At 41.1% G+C, this 22,608-nt stretch overlaps 1 protein-coding gene across 14 annotated transcripts in view; it reads right to left on the reverse strand.

Annotated features, from left to right (window-relative positions):
* The window catches only part of CABCOCO1 (ciliary associated calcium binding coiled-coil 1), a 94,309-nt gene that overhangs the window by 9,456 nt on the left and 62,245 nt on the right, over positions 1–22,608 (reverse strand). For 7 of the 14 annotated variants that reach the window (XM_067001073.1, XM_067001065.1, XM_067001066.1 and 4 more), the window contains 6 exons: positions 19,152–21,183; positions 16,290–16,380; positions 13,423–13,473; positions 9,285–9,384; positions 1,712–1,918; positions 573–674 (listed from right to left, as the gene is read on the reverse strand). In XM_067001073.1, the coding sequence (XP_066857174.1) occupies positions 21,091–21,183 (93 nt within the window). In that variant the 3' untranslated portion in view covers positions 573–674; positions 1,712–1,918; positions 9,285–9,384; ... (1 more) ...; positions 16,290–16,380; positions 19,152–21,090. The remainder of the gene's footprint in view (positions 1–572; positions 675–1,711; positions 1,919–9,284; positions 9,385–13,422; positions 13,474–16,289; positions 16,381–19,151; positions 21,184–22,608) is intronic. The other 7 variants (XM_067001072.1, XM_067001075.1, XM_067001070.1 and 4 more) reach the window with 6 other exon arrangements.

Genomic DNA, 22,608 nt, shown 5'->3' on the forward strand with positions numbered 1-22,608 from the left:
TCTCGAGGTGCCACAATGGTAGTTCTAAAAGATAGCAGAGGGCTAAATGACAGAAGAGAAAATGCAACAGAAAGACACTGAGAACAGAAAACCAAAGAAAAATAGTAAACAGGCATGTGTGTATGTGTGTTTGTGTAAAAAGAAAAAGAAACACAATGGGCCAAGGGAATTTGGTCTCCATTTCCCTCTTTGTTTCCTACCCAACCTCCACGTTTTCATGCATTTCCTCTGTCTAGAGGCAGTTCTTCCTCCTTCTGTGTTTTGAAATGTCACAATCTTTCCTGTATCCCTTATGCCCACATTGTGCAGGGTACCATGGGCACCTTTCCAGCAGCGATGTGCAGAGCGATGGGGAGCAGAGCTAGGATTTTCAAAGGAAACTAAGGAAATCTTTATGGAGAACTTGGTGAGAATTTGGCACTTGGCACTCTTCTCCTCCTTTGAAAGTCCCACCCTACAGGAACAATCTAAACAAATGTATGCCCCAACGCTGATAAATCCATTTGGAAAGATATCAAACAAAAGCTTGCTAGGTTTGGAGACCTTTGAAGAAAGGGAAATATCCTGCCAACCTGATGCTGAGATCTATCTTGTTCCACCATGTGGTCCGAATCATCAGAGTTCTCCATGGCTCCCCTTCCTCCTCAGGACATGCAGGGCAGTACTCTGCCTGGCTGAATAAAGGAATTTGGGGGCCAGGAGGACAGCATTATTTGAGGAAAATTCAAGTGAAAAATTACTTGACAATGGAAGTTGTTACTGTGCCTAAAAATATCTCAGTGACTCAGATTACTGAAAACGGCAAAGCTATAGAGCAAAACCATAGCCTCTTCTCAGCAGTCAGCTGGCTTCATTCACTAGCCTGGCGTCTCTTTCGCCTTATGTTTTTAATATCATAAGAGTGGGGTGGTTTTTTTTTGTTTTGTTTTTTTAAGTCTACAATAAGTTAATGTTTAATGGATTGCCATGTACTGTTCTTGGTGTTTACATGCTCTCCAACTAACCAAATTTGTAGAGCAAATTAAAAGTCTGTAAGACCAGGAAAAGCGAATTACAGATATTTGTTGCTCAGAAACTATCGCCTTGTTCAGTCCCGCATGCCACCAAAATAAACGGTTTCAATTACGTTTTCACCTTCCCCAGCAATATTAACATCTCTCGCAGTTGCTTGCCAGGGCTATTGCTCCTTAGTCTGCAACTGTTACGGCTTTGTGCACATATGCTTCCTGCGAATGTGCAACCTTGCAAAGTACCAGGGTCCCAGTGTTTGCAGTGTAACCTATTAAACCAGGCTGGCTCAGGACCAGGAGCATTAGAGAAGCACGGGAGAAGGAAAGGTGGAGACTACAATGCTGTTGATGCTTTTTTTTATACAAATGAGATATGTGGGTGTGGCCTGATTCTTTCACCGACCAAAATATAAATAGCCAGGTAGATTTTTCCACTCCCAAATGTGGAAATCGCCATTGAGTGGGGTCCCACCACTACGCCAAAGGTAATTAGCTTGGCTTCTCCAGAGGTTGTTACACATGGGGGACTTGGCCTGTTGACCTAAAGGCCCAGGGACCTCTCCCCTGTTCCTCCCAAGGGACTGTCCTGCAAACTGCTGTGAAGGAAGCCAACAAATTCCTCAAAAACACACGATGCTGATGGGAAACTGGGGGATCCCGGGAACACCACCTTCCCCACACACATACTTTAAATCTATTACCTGCTTCACATGATGTCTTGGGTTTGCTTTTCATGTGGCTGAGATGTCTGTAGTGAGGAGACCTGAGGTGACCTACTTCTGGGCTGGAAGAATCGCTGCGGTGCAGAGCCCACTGCACCCTTATGGGAAGGGATGCGTGAATCTCCCTGTTCCATGGCATGGGGCAGCTCCCACCCCAGCAGATATAGTAAGCCAGGATCGTGGGACCTAAGGAAACAAAATAAAATTTTTAGGTTTGAAATCAACAGAGAAATGTTGATTTTCTCATGTTATTGATAGTAAAATTCCCATTGGCGCTGATGGGGCCAGGATCAGGCCCAGGCTGTATCCCTGTGTTTTCCCAGGCTCATGAGAATTTTAAATTCTGGATTTCAAATGATAGTTTATTTCTGGATGACCTGTTTGGCTTGAACTGTTACGTGTTTTTGACTGTTGGACTTATTTTTAATCTACTGTATTAGTACACAAACTTAATCAAGAACAAAATGTTACCAATGCAGAGTTTTGTTCCTACCCCTCCTATCAGTGGAGCAGTTTAAAGTTCCCCAAATCTATAGAGATCTGCCTGCGACATCTGACTCCTTTCAGAACATTACTACATTCCTTGTACTGTAAATATACAAAGGGGAGGGAAGAGGCAAACATGAATGCACATCGACTACAACTCTCTTGCTTACAAGAAATGCCACAGTGCAGATTTTAACAATTAACATTCCTACCATGTAGGCAGCTATGGATAAAGCTCATACTTTTTTTTTTTTTTTCCTCAAAGAAACTTCTCACACACACACATTTGGGACATTTTTTGTCATTTGATGTCAATGGCAGGCTGTGACATTCCTCTGTGTTATTTTTTTCCTCCCTGCTATTTGAAGAACGAGATTTTATCTTTCTTTCCCATCCCCCCCTTCCTTTACCCCATGCCTATTTTACTAAAACCTGCCTTTCGGGTCAGCATGCTGGTAAGAGATTAATTTTACACTGCAAGAAACACCAAGCAGACTATTTCAGCTTTGACATATGAGAAGCCTGTTATAATATTGCAGTTTCTCTAAATTAAATATTAGGAAAAATTAAACCCAATTGTGGTTCGTATTCCTATGGAAAATATTTCTGTTCAAAACAGTCCCTCCATGCTAAATGACTGAAGTAACTGAAAACACAATAAATATGCAGCAAGTTAAAAACCTAGATTATTCAGGTTTTAAGGCTTATAACTAAAAGTGGTTTAATGTTTCATGCCTAATAATAGATTACTCCTATCACATTTCTAACCTTTATTTCTACCAGCTTTGAAGTCCAGCCATATAAAGACTGTTTGTAGAACCACACGAAAGTTAAAGCAAATATTACTCAGAGTGATTCATATGAACAAGAATTTGCAATGAAGGCAGAGGGTTTTTTGTGTCTGTATCAAAGGAAATGAAATGTTTGCAATATTTTCCAGTTGATAAATGCATTAAAACATTTTAGTTGTGTAGTACGAACATTGCTGACATAAACAGACTTTGACCTGAAACAGATTGTATTAAGCTCTGTGGGGGAGGCAGCATTACAAAAAATAATAAAAAAAAATAAAAAATAAAACATAACTTCCTAGATTTCAAAATCTGCCACAAGGTCACTGCAATCCTTAATTAGCTGAATACATTAAGAGAAGGCTAGAACACAGATTCTGTAAAGAGAGCAAGTGTATGTTTAATCCTCTGTTCTTTGCTTACAGATTACCCTTTCAGAATGAGTAACCTTATTTTCTTTTTAAATATCTATTTACCTTTTTGAGCTTTGCATAGCAAAGCAGATTTTTTTCACTGTTGCAAAAGAAATTAATTTGTTGCTAGTTGCTATGCATTGGCAGGATTTCTGCATAAAGAATGTAAGCCATCTATCTTTGTATTCAAGATATAGTTAATCTGGCAGTTAAAATACTTTGGAAACATTTTGATGACTTATCTGGAAAAGTAGCTTTGCATTTTCAAAGAAAACTCAGAACTGTATTGCAAGGGGAAGATAAAAGATATATGAAGTGTTTGTTCCAAGCGATACTATTCATTTAAAGATCAGAATGTAACCCCACCCAAGCAATTATTGTGGAAAAACAAGAGAAAAATCCTTATACAGCTCTCTGACACAGTCTTTATTTGGGAAACAAAATAACTATATTACAGTTATAGCCTAATGGATTGCAAGCTGTTTTATTAGAGTCAGCTGAATCCTGTTTAGCATAAAAAAGAACTCTGTTTGCTATCAAGAACACATTTACATTAATATGACTTTGACAAAGTAAAATAAAATCGCATTAAGATGATGTAAGTAGATAAGACAATGAAATCTCTGTGAGATAGTTTTGGCACACCAATTAGAGTCAAGTCCCTACAGGAAAGAAACATATTTTTACATCAAGTATCTATGTGTTTTTAAGTCATAGAGTGGCCAAAATTAATTCCATACCTAAAATATTTCCAGCAAGGGAAAAAAAAAATATTCTGATTATTTTTCCCTTGAAAAGGTAAAATTTCTGATAAACTACTTTTTTATTTGCAATAATACAAACAAGTTTTGTTCTCTGTACTAGCCTGTAATCATCCTGATTATTGCAAGGGACTTTCCAATATAGAGCAGCTGAAAACAAGGTTTTAGATTACATGGTAATTTAGGAATGCATGAAAAGCCAAGCAGTCACCATAATAGAGCACTGCATAAACTTCATGGCTTTTACAGCAAAACATAACATATGTTTTGTGATTCATTCAAATGATTTTTCAGTTTTTTTGGGCAGGCTTCTATCAGAACACGTCGAGACCCACTGCCTGTCCTTCATTTCGGGAACCTCATTCCCCCGAAAACGACAACAACCACAACAGAACTTTGATGCCTCTCTTTTTAGTTGGGTCATTAAAAGAAAGGCAGTGATGGATGGCGATAATGCTGCGGATTTTATGACTAATCAGCCCTTGGCAGCCGCGATATTTCTTTGGTAGTGAAACTTTAATATTCCTTCGGCCGCGCGTAGGCCTTGCCTCCTCACGGCCCTCCGTTACGCAAGCTGCGCAGCGCGGCTATTCCCGAAAGCCGGCGCTCCCGCGCAGCGCCGCCGCGGCCACCAGGGGGCCCCGCTGCGCCGGGAGGCTCGGGGAGGGCCCGCTCCCAAAAAAAGGGGAAAAAAAGCCACTTAGGTTGTTTTTTCCACTGCTTCCAATCAGCCCGGCGCGAGGCTCGGTGCATGTGCTCGCCGACATTCTCGTGCCGGGCTCATGTTTTATGTTGTCACCCGCTACGCCTCGGTCAGGCGAGGCAGGGTTGGCCAGAGTTTGAGATCATCCAAATTCAGTCACTTATGGCTGCTACAAATGCAACTCCCAGCAGCTCTTCTAAATCAATGGCACCTCTGGTGCGCCCTGAGCCTTTCGGTTTCCTTGGGCAAGGGATGTCCTGCCGCGGTGGCAGCGGTAGGGGAGGCACGGGGCTACCAGTGAAACGAACGCCAGCTTTTGTCTGATGGTAAAAACACAGGCACAGCGAAAAAGGCACTTCATTTAGGCATTTATTGCCCCACAACTAACACGTGTTTCTTCGTGCAGTCAGGCTTGGCCCCGTGCTTTGGACAAGTGAAGATTATGCTGTCCAATCTATATGAATGGATGCTACGATTAAACCCAAATACAAGCTTGTTTTTTATTTGGGGTTTTACAAATACAGCCAAATATTTTGTTTGGGTGTAGATATTTATTTATTTATTTATTGTGCCTCTGGCAAGGTTATCAATGCAAATACTAGAATGCCAGCCACAAAAGCCCAATCCCAGGGCATAGATGGGATTTTGGCAAGAACTGAAGAAGAAAAAAAAATCTCCATAGCAAGTCCATGCAAATTTCCTTGGTTTGGGGTTTACTTTGCAAGTGTAAACATTCATCGGGTTTGTCAGAAGGCTCGCAGACTTGAGAACCTTTTGATCAAACCTTGGCTGTGTTTTGAGGAAACCTGTACTGGAATATGGTTTTCAAGATGCAGCTCAGTGGCTTTGCTTTTGAAATACAAACAAGCCCCAAAATTCTAATCGAGGCTCCAAACCCTCACACAAGCTTCTATGGTGCGCAGCTTTCACTGATACGTAGGGCTTATCACCTTGGGCTATGTCCTGGCTGCAAGGGCATGTGTTTCATACAGTCTTTTTCCTGAAACAATGTGACGCAAGCTGTCAGAGTTAAATTCAGGACAAGGCATTTCTTTAATTCTGATTTTTCAGTTATTTGCTTTATACGAGGACAGCCTGGCTGCTTCTGTGCTAAGCGAGACTCACATTGCCAGACAGTATGTTTTAAGTTATTTTTAAAAACGCTGGCTTTTGAAGGCTCTTAAATCCTTTGATGTAAATGAAAATAAAATCATAGTTTGAAATCTAACAGAGACTTTTAATCTTGATCTTAAAAGCATGAATCATGCTACAGCATGGAGTAGGGCTATTTTCTGTCCTTTGCATTCACCTTCTCCACACATGTTGATATTTATGGGTGGCAATTAGAGATCTCAGGTAGTCCCAGGTGCCTTGTGCCAAGCTCTGCACACAGCTACTGCCTGACAGTCTATGGATGAGTTTTCTAGAGTCTTACTCATTTAAATATGACATTTCAAGCAAGCCTGATTAAAACAAAGCAAAGCAGAAGCAAGATGTCGCAACTTCCATGTTGATTTTAGATTGATTACTGTCTTGGAAGAGAAGAACTAGTGGTAGGGTAGGGATGTTGCAATAAAATTGCAGAAAAACTTCTCCCATAGCCACCTTTGAAAATCCAGCCATCATTTTCTGCCAGAGCTGAGGCAGAGCCCAAGGCCAGACCCAGCCCAAAGAGGAAGCCTGACTGTGCGACTGCTCCTCTGGATCTCACAAGTGCAGCCGCTGCAGGGGTGCTGTTTTTCAAATAGTGGGTGGAGAGCAATCACCTGAAATGCTCACTTCTTAATCGAACTTTCTTATGTCTTCCCTTAATGCTAAAAGGAGAGGAGGACAGGATATCCAATTCAACAGTGCCATAGCACACTGATAGAGTCCTTCCTGGGGCAGGCCTGTCGCACACCTTCTCACCACGAACTGGGTCACTGCCAATACCTCAACATCATTTCTCCTTTCTAAGTGATGTCGCTCAAAGACAGCCACGCTGACTACAGCCCCTAACAGCAGGCACTGTGCAGGGGACCCGTATGGGCACAAACAGGTTGGTATTTACTACTGGAAGATTTAGCACATGGTGGGTTTGGCCCAAGATGATGTCCCTGTTTCCCTCATGCTCCTCAGAAAAGCCAGAGTCCTTCCCCGCCTGGCAGTGCCAGCAGAAGTTTCCTTTTCCTCTGCCTCCATCAAGCAGGGGTTAGTGGCTGCCAGGATGTTCATCTGGGATGGGCATTTGGCAGGGGCAGCATATACCAGACCCCACTGCCTCTCCCAGTGGTCCCCAAACAAAGGTGACAGCAAAGTCATCTGGGGATGCTCTCCTCAGGCCAAAGTGCTTCCCAAGGTCCTCCAACAAGCTGACTGCCTGGGAACTGCAAGCATGCAGCGTGGCTGATGGCAACCAGACATATTGGGGGCCTTCATCCCAGTGGTCAACCCAAGAGCTGCCAGGAAGCTGTTCACAGCCTGCAAGTACGCGTCTGTGAGCACAGGCATGCATTGGGGGAAGGAGATACCTGGCCCTTGAGGCAGTGCCATGGACATTTCATTCTCCAAAATCCTGCCATGGTTTTTGTCCCAGAAGAATAGGCTGCGATCAGCAAGAAATGAATTCTAGTATTTGCTTACAAGTTGCACAGTCTGCTCCTGGCAAATCTGAAGATGACTCATAATGCTTTCCACAGTTACATCTGCCAACAGACCACGACAGAATAAACAATCAAGAGAAATCAATCAAATTCATTCTACTTGTATGAACCAGGCATGAAACGCCATGTCTGAATCCTTAAAACTCTTTATGACCTTCACTTGAGTTTTAAGGTGAAGAATTTCAACATTTGTCCCTAAATAAAAAGTGCCAAACTAATAAAACAGCATGGTGGAGTTCCCATTTACTGCACACAACAGTCAAGATATTCAGACTTATTGCTCCCACTACAATTGTAATTCAGTTTCCTTGCTCATACATAATGGTTTTATCTACTCTGAATGGGGTTATCTTTAGTTCCTTAACAAGCCCATATAATTCAGCTGTCACAGTTTCCATAAGAATACTAACTTGGAATTTCCTGCCTTTAATTTGGACTAACTCCTGTCTACAGCACGGCATTAATGATGTTCCCAGTGTGTGCGGTGACTGTGAAATCAAGCATTAAGTACATGTTACATATAGATTTATAATGTTCAAGTAGGGTTTGTAGAGGTAGCATCCCAAAGTAACGTAAGGATCTCATCTTGACAAATCTAACAGTCCCAGCTCGCCTGCCTCATCTCTGTCTCTACTGCAGACTTTGCAGCTGGGCTCTCCTGCCCGAGCAGGTAGAGACAACCCATATGAACCTGCCCCATGTCTTTTCCCTGCCATGGGGACTTTTCCATTTGTCTGACCATGAGAGGATGGTGGTCCTCAGGACAGAAATATCTCCTTGTACACACAGCAGCATCATACCTGCCACAGAAGCACATTTGGGGAGCATACTCAGTCGCCCCATTGCACTGAGCTGTGCCCAGTCCCCAAGGAGGTTTCTATTGCTATCTCTATTTTGTAAAGAAATAAAGCAGGACGTTTAGTGGTTGAGACCTGAGGCTTCCCAATTAGCCATCCAGTAATGTATTGACAGATGGCCGTTTCTATTTTTGCTTCCCTTACTCCAGGCCCATTCATTCAGTGTGCTCCTTTTAATTACACAGAACCATGTGCCCAAAAGCTTGCCCGCCTTTTTTTTTTTTTCTCCCCTCTGAGTGTATTGGTTGGTCTAACAGGAGATGTTACCTTCCCCTAAAACACTGCTCATACTTGGCAGTTCCCCTGCACTTCAGAAGACCAGCAGCTCTTCAGAGAACAGTGACTATTATCTCTCCCTTGCCTCTCAGTCCCCTGCCACATACCCACAAGCCAAGCTGGCAAGGAGGAGCATCAGCACGCAGCAGAAGGCAACAAATGTTCAGGATGAGGTGATCTGCATCAGCACAAACTCAAGCAAGGCAGCATCATATTAAGACATATTAAATCTCCCTTTCTTGCTTTTTCTCCCTCAAAAGCACGGGTGCTCAATTCAATATACGTGTAAGCCAAAATATACAGGTAGGCAACCCAGGAGTGACGTGTTGTTTCAGCCTGCTTCCCCTGACTCCATACCCTCTTCTCCTCCCGAAGATTTTCTACAATGTTGGTAATTTTCAAACTAAGCAGGTCCTAACATGCAGGATAAAGAGAACTGGAGGTAAAAAGCTAGACCCACAGAAGGCTGGAGTGGGTGACCTCCAGCATAGCTCTGGGGGGAATGAGCTGCCCCCTTGCTGGCTAGCTGCCTTCCCTGGAAAAGCCAAGGGCTGGAGCCAGACCAAGGGTCTCTGGACTACCTGAGGAGAGCCAGCACCACACACAGTTTGGAAAACACTCACCATTTCTGGAAGGATCTCAACCCGAAGACCACTGCTATAATGCTGCTTACAGGGAATGGCTCTCACCCACTGATTTCCTGTTCACCTGTGATCAATGACCCTATGGAAAAATGGCATCAATAATGAATAAGCATCAAATGATATGCTCTGTCTCTCCAGCTCTGGCTATAACAAAGACCATCAGGTGGTACAAATTACTTCACCATATTCATGTTGATTTTTACCAGCTGGGAATTTGGCTCATGTTTTGTCTGGTTCAGGAGGGAAATAAAACACAGTATCATGGCTGAATTGACAACACAGGTAGACTGCAATTTCCACAAACTCTAGCTGGTGGGAGGGTATGGCGATTTGCACTCACCAGCTGGCACAAGCATAGTTTACCAAGCATGGAAAAAAATATCCAGGCACAGAGAGGCTGCAGCTGGCTTGGTTAGGCATCGCGTGAGGCTCTGGCACAAGATCTCTGCATGAACCAAAGCTTTCTAGAGAGTCTGTGAGAAGATGCAAAAGCCTGTCCAAGGCTGAGCAGACAGTGCCAGTGACACAGCAGATGCATATGTTTCTAAGAATACTGACTGGCAGCCTGGCACTCTGGTGAGTGCTGGAAGCTGCACTGCACATGCACACACAGCCACTATCATTAGAATTTTGCTGCTTTGGCACCTCTTCCTGATTTACTTAATTTCTATTTATACCATTCTGTTTCTGTTTTGAGCCTTTATCAGATGCTGACATGTTTTCTGCAGAGCCAAACTTTGGAAGGAGGCTTTGGAAAGAAAACATTCAAGGGGAGCTTAAAAATGGCAGAACACTTAGAAGGGCCATTCCCAACCTAGCAGTGGCCACTCTAGCTATGAAAAGACAGCTTGGCCAGTTTTCTCCAGAACTAGAGCAGTGCTCTCCTGCCTGGGCAAGGCAGATCCGAGTGTCTGTGGAGCAGATGGAGAGTCTGTGAAGGCCATCTGAGAAAAACACAGCCTTGCTGACAGCAGGCCTAGGCTTTCCACACGTGGGTCTGAGCCTCCATTTTCCAATGAGGTCTGCAGATCAAGAAGGCTGGTAACCACAGCATAATGTTCTAGCTCTACCTCGGGTAACAAGCAATTGTGTCCAATCGATGAGTACTTTTGAAATAAACTGCCTACTTAGCATGATCTTACTGCAAGCATGGGCAGAGTGTGGGGGGTAACACTTTCTTTCCTTTGCCTCCATCTGTGACCCAGTGATACATTTGTTATGGCTTGGCTGGAGGACATATGGAGCTCCTGAGGAACAGCTTCTAGGAAGAAGCTGTATATGTTTTGCTTGAACTGCACTGATTTAAAGTTTCAGCTGTTAAACCTCCAAGAGCTCAAACACAAGTAGCAGATCAGAAGAACACAGCTGTTGATGTTGACATGTTGCTGGCCTTACGGAATGAGTATAAACAGCTGGAAATGCATTTGATGAACTGGGGAATAGGGACAGAGCAAAGAATTTCAGGCTCACTGGAACACTACAAAACAAACGTGTCCTCAACTGAGGACAACAAATTCTTCCTTTGCAAATCATTTGTAGATCTTCCATTGCTTCATACTACAATGGGCTTCAGTTCTCTGGCTTCAGAAAGACACGCATGCCAAGGCTGCAAGCTTCCAAGCTGGCTGAGCCTGCACAGACTCGTTGTTAAAACTTCACAATATGGCAAAAGTATTTAAGGTGGATGAGTATCATCCAGAAGCAGAAGATTAGAGAAGAAAAACTCTGGTTTTCTGTTTTTGGATGACTGAGAAGATGCAGAATAGGTTCAGCAAGAAATCTTCTTGGAGAAGCCTTTTTTTTTGTTTTTTTTTTTTCCCTTTATTAATTACCCCATTAGCAAATCCTCTGTGCAGAGTGGTCCCAGACCTCAGAGCACACTGCTCCCTACCAGTCCCTGTCTCAAAGGACGGGTTTGGCACTGAGAGCTATAGGACTTCACAACAAGCCATTCCTCAGGGGGACCAGCTACTGAAGCACCGAAAGCCCTGTCTTAGAAATGACTTAAAACTGGGGAGCTTATCTCTGTATTTCAGTGGCTCCTGGTGTTGTACTCTGATATAAGCTTTAATTGTTGCTATTCTGAAGAAAACTTTTTCGTTTAATACAGATGCCTACTTCATGATGACATCATCTAAGACAGAAGAAAAAAAAAAGAAAATAACCCACCAACACAGCCTGGAGTAGTCAGGCATGTGACGATGTATAAATAGCACTGACAGAACAATATTATAAACTCTATCGGTGCAGCTGAGATAAAAATAGCAAGTTGCTGATTCATCTAAGATATCAGCTACAGGGATGGCAGGAGGTTCAGCTACAATAAACCTTCCCAGCTAAAAGCATGCTACTTCACCATGAATCAGCTCCTCAGATCTTTCATTCTTTTCCAAAAAGCACCTGTCTTGTGCTTCTTCAGTCCTCCACTACTGAACACATGAAATATAGGGACTGAGGTTTTTTTGTTTCCCTTATGCTGAAATGTGCTACAGTCAGAAAATTCTCTAACGCTTTATAAACATGTAAGAAAGACAGAATCATTTCTAAAACTGCTTGCCACATGCTTGGCAACAGCAAGGTTTGATGGTATTGCTCACAGCTTTTTCTACATTGCCTACCTTTAGAAAAACAAACGGGACCATTATTTCAATAAATCTGGAAATGCTGAACCATACTTGTAAAACATCTGAATCTATAATGACTAGGTCATTTTATGGTTTTCAGTAAGATACATGCAAAGTCAAGTACACAGCCACAGATGGTGTTCTTTTCAAACCTTTCAAATGAAAGAAAATGAAACCTCACACACTAAGCCTAGAAATACATGAATTAAAGAAACAAAACAAAAAAAGAACACAAGATGGGTGATTTGCTCCTTGGAACACAGCAGCAGCGATTACTTGTGCTGCATCTCACATGGCCCAGCACTTGTGTTCTTGTTTGAGCTAATTTTTAAGTACCTGGATTGTAACAACAGCCGTATTGATGCTATGCCTACTCTTCACAGAAAGACCCCGAAGTAAAGTACATAGACTATAGGACCAAAAACTAGTGTGAGTTCTGCAAATTCAGGTGCATATTTTCTTGGGAAGCAGAGTCTTGCACTACAGCCTCTCTGCTTCCACTGCACATGTTACAGTGACAACAAGCTGCCCAGTGGAGGATGCTAGCTGGCCACAGATAAACATGCAGCTCCAGAAATCCCTTTCTTGTGGCAAATTCTCATGCAAGCTCAAGTGAATTCTCCCACGCTGCAGCCGGCATATTTTTAGACACAACTAAAAGAGGTCTTAGATGTTTAACTTTCATTTTTTAACACTACAGCCACATTACAGCAAAAAAGAAGCACACAAAATAAATGGTAACTTGTAAATTGGAAGATGAGGTTCCTCTCCCTTCAAAAAGGGCAAGCTACCCTGTAATGTGAACAAGACTGCTCAGTGCATTGACTTGGACTAATGGGTGGAGACAGGAAATTTACAGCCTGCTTTTTCACCCCCCGCATGACCGATTGTCCCCCCCAAGCCTGCTTCTGCATCACCTTGTGATCACTGCATAATGATGACAAAACCTCCAGAAGCAAGGTCATCCTCCACTTGTGGTAAAAACTTTCCTGCTAGATATCTGTGGACACCAGGTGACAGAAATAAGCTCTCCTCAAATCAAAGCAATTGCTTTGCAATTGATTACCCACAATTCCACTTCCTAGTAACCTATTAAGTTTCTGTGTGACAGCAACTGATGTCCACATCCTGTTCCTCAAGAGCATGACCTTACACTGCAATCATCATCCACGTGAGTATCAACAACATGGACATGAACACCACCAGCCCCACTGAGCAGCTTGCTTGGTACAAGTAGAGCGCTGTATCCACTGCCTGCACCTTGGTTTACATCAAAGCAAAGTTGCTTGTTTAGGACTATTAAAATAAGCAAGGCTTATGCAATTATGGAACTTTATATTAATTTTTAAGACTTGCAGATGTTGCAGTCTGTACATATGGGAATAATGCCAAATGCTACAGTGACAAAAACAAAAATTACATTAGCTGGCGTTTAAAGGTAAAGAGGCAGAATGAAACATCTCACCCCACCACTGCTAAGGCATTGTACATACCTGGTTTTGTCCACATCATTCAGTTAGCAGCTTTGTGTTTCTGATAGTGACCTAATGAAATAATATTTTTATGAGCACAAAACTGAGAAAACGTGTGCGCGCGTGATAACAAAAAGTCTTTATTTGCTTTTAAACTATTTTTAAATCAATAAAATCATTCTTGCTATGCTCAGAGTAGACCTTTGCTGAACATGAATTTCAGAGAGCAAAGCCAACAGTAATCCTACATATCTGCCACATCCCTCTCTGGGACAAGCAGAGCTGGAAAGAAGCACAGTTTGGGATGTCACTGCACTGCTGTGTAGCATCTCAAAGAATGTGAGACTCAAGTGTTACTTTGGCTGAAGTTGCTGGTTGATCAACATATTGAGGTGCTTTGCAGAGAGCATTTAAGTGATGCATAGTTATCTGCATAAGCAACATATGTTTCATATTATCAACATCCCCTTTGTATTTCAATTGCACGTCGATACTGGTAGATCCTACTGATTCTAAAATCAGCTTCAGCTTTGAAGCTTAGGACAATAACAAAATAATCTGCTATTTGTTTATGTTAGTAATAAGATCTACCAGCAAGTATGATTTGATCATGGCCGTAACAGCAAGACAAGCCAAAGGAAACCTTCTCAATAAATAGGAAATGAAGGAAGTGGATGGGTTGTCTTGCGGATCTTCTAAATCTAGTCCAAGTGACAATGACGCCCTCGTCACTCTCTTTCCTGGGCATTCCTCCCTGCTTCTCCTCCTGCCCTGCCTCCATTCCTTCTGCCACACGATCAGCTATATGGATTATCCTGTGCCTTTGGGCTGGGACAATGGACGTCCTTGTATTGCAATTCAAAGCCACCTGGAAGACTACAGCTGCATATACATAAGCACTGGATAGTTTATTGATTTTTTTTTTTAAATATATATATATATATATGTATATACACACATATATAAAACATAGCAATACCACAACTATAGGCATGCTACATGTGAACAGATCAAATGTATCTTTTGTACGTAATCAGTCCTGATGCATTAGCCTTGCATTTCTGAGGTAAAATAAAGTTGGTTTACAGAGCACTCCTAAGCAAACAATTTCAATTTTTGGTATCTTCCCCGATATCTATACCATGAGTAAACATATGAATGTAACGTTGGCTCACCACAGCCTGGCTCAGTGGATTTTACAGTAGAGCATTCTGATAAATCCATAGACTTACATGTGAGTAAGACATCTAATATAGCAGCACAATTTATTCCCATTTCCAGTTTAATGGAGCTTTTCTGATTATTTTCACAGCATCATGCAAGGCTTTTTTTTCCTACTGCACAAAAGGGAAAAGCTCCTAATATATTCCTGAAATGCCTCATGAAGTTAATGCAACTTATTCTCTACCATCACGAGAATGATACTGGAATGAATGAAAGTCAGTACTTTTTCTCGAAGTCTCTTAATATTCAGTCCTCACACAGCATAAGGGAGTAAACTCTCAATTACACAAAGGCACATACAGAGAAATCCGTCAAAGTCAATAGAGTTATTCTGGACACCTGAGTAATTTGTCCCTGGGTATGATTCATTCTCCAAAATCCACTCTGAATGTCCGTAATGACCATCTGCTATTCACTTACATTTTTAGCTCTGTTACAATTCTAATTTTTTCCATGTTTCACAAATAACCAGAGTCAGTTTCTTTCAGAAGATGCTGTTTCTCCAGCTTGGCTTCCCTATGAATAACCTCCATCATCACTATGCTACTTTTACTAAATGTTTCATTTTTAACAATAAACATCTATCCCAGATGCCTTATTTTCAGCTTCATTAAATGTTTTACTAGTTCATCTTGAGTCACGTCAATATTTACCTTGGACAGGGTTCCATATCCTTCAGTTTCTAATACCAGAATTCTCTAGACAAGCTTATTGTTCCTGGCTTGACTTCTCCAAGTCACAGCTTAAAACTTTTTTTTTGATGTACTAAGTAAGATGCAAATTCACCCAGCTATGCGTTCTGCTGCCTGCTGCCAGCTCTGGCTATTCCAAACATCTCTAAACTGATTTACTTCAATTTCTGTGTACACGCAGGCCCCAAACCTGTACTCAGTTACTCTGAGGTAATTTCAAAGTCATTTAATCACAGCAATTAGCAGAAAAGAAAGCAGAAATTAGATATCAGCCTTTCAGGCATAGTACCACAACAGGCCATTTCTACTGACCTTCTGCATCCTAGAAAAACGGTGTCAGGAGGCGTTGCCAGCCCCTGCCTCCTTTACTGGCACCTTTCTATTTTTCCAAACTTAAAACTCAGAGGCTTTTCTGAGAAATGGGACTGCTTTTCTTCAGTCCAGCTCTTTCCTGCTCCTGACAAACAGCATCAACTTGTGCTGAGCTGTGCACAGCATGAAGATCATTGTGCTGTTTCTTGTGTTCACCTACGTACTGAGCAGGGCAGAAGAAACCTTGTAAAACAGTGAATGGCAGCGGGATGCCACGTTCACCAGATAGGAGGGCAGCATAATGCGGACATAAGTTCTCCAGCAACATCAATAACATAAAGCAATGGCAATAGCAAAAAGAAAGGAGGGATTGGTTTTGAGGGTTGTATTGGAGCAATGCAAAGCCTAGAATGTGTAAAGGCAAGTGGAAAAGGTTATGCCCCTTTGGAGGCTGTGTAAGAGCAACCTCTGGCTTTGGCAAGAGGTTGGCAAGAACTGCTGTATTGCAACAAGAAGATACGTAAAGGAAAGTAGCCACAGCCATGGGGAGGAGCAGTGCAGGTGTCAGAGAGATGGGGTTTTAGGGAGGGTATTAGAAAGACAGTTTGTCTGTGTAGGTCCCCAGTGCTAGTGATACCTGAAACAGTTCAGTCAGCTTACCCCCAGGCGGTCCTGAGCTGTAGTCCACAGAGCCTTCTGGATCTGCACTGCTCCTTACTGCTGTATGCATACTTGCTTGAGAAAAGTTGTTCTAAATGAGAACAAGACAAAGGGGAACAGAAGTTTGAGAAGCGGAATTTTCTCAATAATTTTCTTGATCTTTATGCTGAGTTTACTTCAGGTCCCTTTTCAAAGCAGTAGCACAAAAAAGGCAGTGTGAGGTTTGATATATTTTATATTCATGGACTGCATTGAAATAAAACATTTTGAATTTTATATTGGATATGAAAAAGCAAAGGTGTCAAGCTGGGAAAGTGCTTTGAAAATAACAAAGGACTTTATGTGGGATTGTTTGAGGTCATTTTATTTGTTGTTCCTGACAGTATTTAAATACCTCCTTTCAATTTGAAATGCCTTTGCTTGTCACTCACAGAAATCAGTGGTGGAGACTAGCAGGGCAGCTGGGCACACACCACAGGGGGATACATGAGGACAGAAGCGCTCAGATTTTTGGAGATCTCCAAAGCTAATATTATACCTCTGCCAGCAACCCACATTTGTCAAGAGTTGTCAGTGTGGCCTGGAGAAGCCGTGAGCCACATTCTTGTGAGAGGGGAGAGAATTTCAAGTCATGTCAACTTCCCTGAGCAAGATACTCCTAAGAGCAGATCCAGGAGATGGCTTTACATCTCAATCCAGGTGTGTAACAGTTTTAAGCAGAAATTCAGGATATTGAGCTGAGTTTACAGTGCAATCACTTCAGTGATTGCTACACATTCAGATACATGGGGCTAATTCTGAAGTACCTGGCTTAGGTGCTTTAACAATAGCAGCACATGTAAATAATGTCTGTATTTAGCCCACATGCTATTGCTAACATCCCAAAGTTACATCTGCACAGTGTAATGAAGCTAATATTTCTGTGTACCCTAGATAATCCTGTGTCTTGTAGGCTCTTCCCCTGTGATTTCACCCTAAAGGGCTCTACTGCCAAGAAGACAACTGAGAATCTATACGTTTTTGAAAGATCTTGCTCACCTTTAAAACAGAAATTGACAATTTCTGCTTTTGGTCTAAGCCAGAATCAGAGAGAGAAACAAAACTGGAATATTCAAAATTCCCTTCTCTTCTTTATGTCCCGCTCTACATATGTACCAAGCGAACAAAAGCAGTTCAGTACAGGAAGGGAGATGAGACAGGATGAGGGACCACTGCTCTCCACAAACACATGCAGCCAGAAGATAAAAGGGAAGAGTTGAATACTAGATTAAATGCAAGTTTCACGTAAATGATCACTTACAGAGACCTAATAAATGATTCTCTGCAATGCATTGTCAGAGATTTTTCTCTGCCTTTTTTTTTTTTTTTCTGTTTTGTTTTGAATTTGAATTTCGAAGCTTTTCCCCCTTGGAGGATAATGTTCAGGTTTTAAAATTTGTATTAATCTGTCACGACATTTATCTGTCATTCTATGAAAGTTTTATTTGTTTTGTTTTAATTGTCTTTTCTTTAATATGTTGACTTATCAGAATGGAGTATTTAGAATAAGCCCTTTGAACACCAGTCCTGCATAGGATGGGACGGCATGTAGGAAGGATGTTTAATAAATAATACAATTTCTTTTGACGTGAACAACAAATCAGTTTTGGAGCTTCTGTATTAACTCTAGCTGGGACTGACAAGGGTCTTCACTGCAAATCTCTCTGCTCCCAAGGACAGTCTTTATTTCCAGAACAAAGAAGGACTCAACTGGAGACAGAGGCTTTTCTAACAGACACCCACACGCCCCTTTCAGGCAAGAGCAATAGTCCGAAAGCTCTCAGTTTTGGGGGTTTTGTTTTTTGTTTCCCCATCAGGTCAGGGATGCTACTCTAAAGAAACTACGAATTGCTCCCTCCAGAACAAAGGTCTCTGACAGCCTCTGCTGGGTCCCCTCAGACATCTTTGTCCTACTCTGCTCTCCATGCCACCATCTGGCTAGATGTCACCACAGGATGCTATCTGCACATTGCCTGCTTCACCTCCTTGTCAATACAGTTGTGAAAATCCCTCTGAGAGATTTGGGCTGTGTGCTGACTGAGGCATAGCCATCAGCTCAGTGCTGCCATCCCTGCTTGGACTAAGGACAAGAAGGGGACAATATAAGAAGGCATCACAAAATAAAAATAAATAAAAATAAAAATAAAAATAAAATAAAATAAAAATAAAAATAAAAATAAAAATAAAAATAAAAATAAAAATAAAAATAAAAATAAAAATAAAAATAAAAATAAAAATAAAAATAAAAATAAAAATAAAAATAAAAATAAAAATAAAAATAAAAATAAAAATAAAAATAAAAATAAAAATAAAAATAAAAATAAAAATAAAAATAAAAATAAAAGAGGGCAGAGGATACCCATCAAATCTCCACATTTTTTGTTGTGGGTGTCCTAGATAGCTTCCTGGAATAACTGCTTGCCCAGGGTCTGATGCAAGTTTGAACATTTGAGCCCTTGTGGCTACAGAAGACACCTTTCTCTCACTCTCTGCTGTATCAATGCTTAGTCTGAACTTACTCTACCTTGTGATCTAATCAAAAATGATGTCAAGTTACTGTGCCATGATCAATCAGTGTTTTCAGTTTCTCTTATTCACACTTTACCTGTATATCTTCAGCTATTCTGTCCCTCTATTTTTTTCCTCCGATCAAAATACCTGGACACATTCCGATACCTTTTTCCTGCTGCTAAATACAAACCTCTTACTTGCTAACTTCCACTTGCATTTGACCTTGAACGGCACAATGGCTTTCCATGTAATCTTTCACATACAGCCCATGATTTCAGTGTTGATTACATGACAGAGATATGGTAGTCTCACCTGTTTGAGCTCTGTTTTCCCCTCAGGTCTGGGAGTTTCCATTTCACTTGTCTTCATTCTCACCAGCCATCTTGCATTTGTCCACATGATTGCTGTCCTCCTGAAACAGAGAGGGGACATTTGTTCAGCCTGCAGGTCATACCTAGATTGTCTTTAATGACAGCAATCTCGTTTCTTCTTTCAGAATAAGGGAAAAGCTCTCCGTGAAAAGACAGATGATATGAGTATGCTTCTGCATTACTCACTGAAAAGAGGTCCAAAGCTTGATTATTATACCTGTCTCTCCAGTGGAAATAGAGTGACTCCTGGAAAAACAGTGAAGCCCCAGTGGTATAGCAGAGACAAACCAAGATAGAGGTTTTGGAATACACTGCTCTGTTTTGTTGTTGTTGGGTATTGTTTTGTTTTGTTTTTAAATACATCTCATGTCCTGCTTTATGAGAATTTTTGAAGGTTTACACAGCAGCTAGCACACCTGAGAAAGCAGAGCAGAAGTTTAGATTATGAACTTTGCTCATGGTTCATTCAATATTTTTAATAAAGTTTGTAAAGGTTTCCTTCCATCAAAGAATGCCCCTTTTGATTAATCAATTGAATTTAATATTTTCTCTATGGAGAACACAAAGCAGTATACCCCTTTGCCAGTTATTTACAAGCAGCTTCACAGCACACAACAGAACAATTATTTTCTAAGCAAAAGAGCTGTGATCGGAAACTTTAATAAACCACTTAATAGTGTAGCATCCTTTTCTTCCTTTAAAAAGGCACAATAAGGACATATCAAGCCATTTTTTGTATCATCTGCATAATTTCAAAATAACATATTCAGGGAAACAGACTTGTCTTAAATAGCCTTCTTTGCATTTACATCTGTAACAGCTGCAGTAGCAGCACTGACGGGCTTGATTTTATTCAGTGTTTCAGGATCAACATAAAATCTAGTCTGAAAATTAAAGGGAGTAAATGTACCCCTGACAGTCAAGAAAATGATCTTGGTCCAAGAATATTTCTGGCCAGAACTCACTTTCAAAAGCAGCTTTGTCATTTGTGCCTGGCCTAGTCCCAATAAGTGCTATTATGATTTGTTACATTTTCTATAGAACCAGGAGACCATTTATTAGCCCCATGGTATTATATCGAGCTTCAATTATGTAATAGTCATTATTCTGCTGAATATCCAAAGCTTTGTAAGAAAGTTTTAGCTCTGGAAAGAAATCTACAAGGTTCTCAAATGATTTTGAGGAAGATCAAACTCCCCCTTTTTTACTAGTTGAAAGAGGAAAGGTCCCTTCTTGATATAAATCATGAATAATTTGAATAGTCTTTTTTCTAAAGAAAAACTCCTTTTTCTTTGAAAGCCCTTGATAGCTTAGGATTCAAGCAGAAAAGAATAAAAGAAGAAATAATAGTTTCTTCCTAGAAGAGAACTTGATAGGTATGCCTCCAAATTAGTAAGATTTTAATTTAATTATAACAGAGGAATGTGTGTGCATGTGTGATTTGTCTGCTTATAAGTAAGGAATGAGGGTGTCTCCCATATGTAGCTTGGACGAGGAGGGGGGCAGGTCCTCAATCAGTGCAAGCCTTGCTAGGGCCCCCTGAACAGAGTTTTTGCAGCTGACGTAAGTCAAGGATGCGCCCTCCAGTCCTCTTTGCTCATTTAGCTGCCCATTCAGGTCCTGCAATGCAAATCAAATCAAATCAAATTCCAGTGGCCTTCCACTTCCAATCAGTCTGAGCCATCCACATCTCCCAGACTGTTGACAAATTAACTTCCATAAAATAGTATGTGCTACTAGTTACCTGTTATCACCATCTTTCTGTGACCCCTCAGTGTTTAAATATCAAACAACCCAAAACACAGATCTTAAAAAGCACGGACATCAAAATAAAATTTGATCATTTCCAAGCAATTGTCCTTTTCACAAACCACTTCATGTTATGAAGGCCTTAGCTTCCAGTTCTCAGAGGAAGTCTTGATCACATGTGAATTTTTCCCTGCTCTCTGCTGGCAGGCCAGACGCTGCACTTCCTGTAACAACCAAACACCAGGTAAAAGTCAGTCCAGCTGTTGCTTCTGGTTTGTTTTTGTGTGTGTGTGTGTGTGTGCATGTGTGTTTGTTTGTTGTTTTTGTTTTTTAAACTACTAAACTACTAACTAATACACCACATACAACACACATACAACTTATACACGCTACAGCAGCTCTGCCTCACAGTAGCAAAACCAATTATTCCTTGGTATTCTCAGGAAATGGAAGAGAAATGTTCTCAAGGCTGACAGATTTCTGAAATGATATTTCTTTAACGTATGCTCAGTTTAGCTGCTATTTTAGTAAAATGACTCTAGCTTTATACCAGCTGAAGGGAAAGCAGAAAGTAAATCAACAAGCTTTCTTTCAGCTAGACTTCAGTATCTCAAAAATTCACAGCTAACGGAAATTTGCTACCAAGGTTGCATCCCTATTATGAAAACAACCATTTCAAACACTGCTGTACAACTTGATGTGATTACAGCCAGTGCATAGCAATGGCTCACATGTAGGTTTTCCCATTTGAGAGGGAGCAAGAATAAAATAGGTAGTAAGTAATACAGTTTGGCCACAACCATATATCCATATCATCCCCTGGTTATTTTTGCAATATGAGTTATAAATGGATCAGATGCATTTGCATTTCATTCACTAATTCCAATCAAAGCAACATATGTGTCCTTATTTTTCATAAGGGAAAAGAAGTTGGATATCCATTTTATCTTTAAGAAAGAAAAAAAAAAAGGCATCAAGCCAAAATCTAATCTTGTCTGCCACTATGTGCCACTATGTAAACGATGAGTAAGTCTGCTCAGGTCAACAGAGCAACAGCAGAGTCACATGAGTCACAGCACACTTCTCTTTGGAAAGATTTCTCCATGGCTAAATATACTTTTACAGCTGCTTTAAGACAAGCTCTGTGTCAAGGTCTAATAAATGCTGGCAGTGATGCTGAGCTCTGAGCAATCATAAAGCCAAGAGGATGAACAAGAATTAACAAGTGGACTTAAAAACCTATTGAAGAAAATGGAGTTTTTTTCTGCATAAGAACTAAAGTATCAGAACATTGGTAATGAAAATCATAACCTATTTTTTCCGCTACCTACACTTACTCACCTTTCAAATGGATCTGAAGAAAAAAATAGAAAGTGAAACAATTTTCTCCAGGATCCAAGTGCAGAAAATACTCTGAAATCAACAGACTAAGCTTATGTAAGTTACCACTCAGCTATGCGACAACACAGAGTTTGTTCCACTATCATTTTAAGCAGACTTTCCCCAATAAACATCTTGTTCCTCCCAGGGGAAAGCATTAAATGAACGTACCACCTCTGTTATCAGTGAACAGGAACAGCCAAACCAACAGAAACTAACCCAACACACCACCCATGATCCAGCAACATGGTAATTCCAAAGAATACCCT

This window comes from Anser cygnoides, chromosome 7 (assembly GCF_040182565.1).
Source record: "Anser cygnoides isolate HZ-2024a breed goose chromosome 7, Taihu_goose_T2T_genome, whole genome shotgun sequence".
NCBI classification, from domain to species: Eukaryota; Metazoa; Chordata; class Aves; order Anseriformes; family Anatidae; genus Anser; species Anser cygnoides.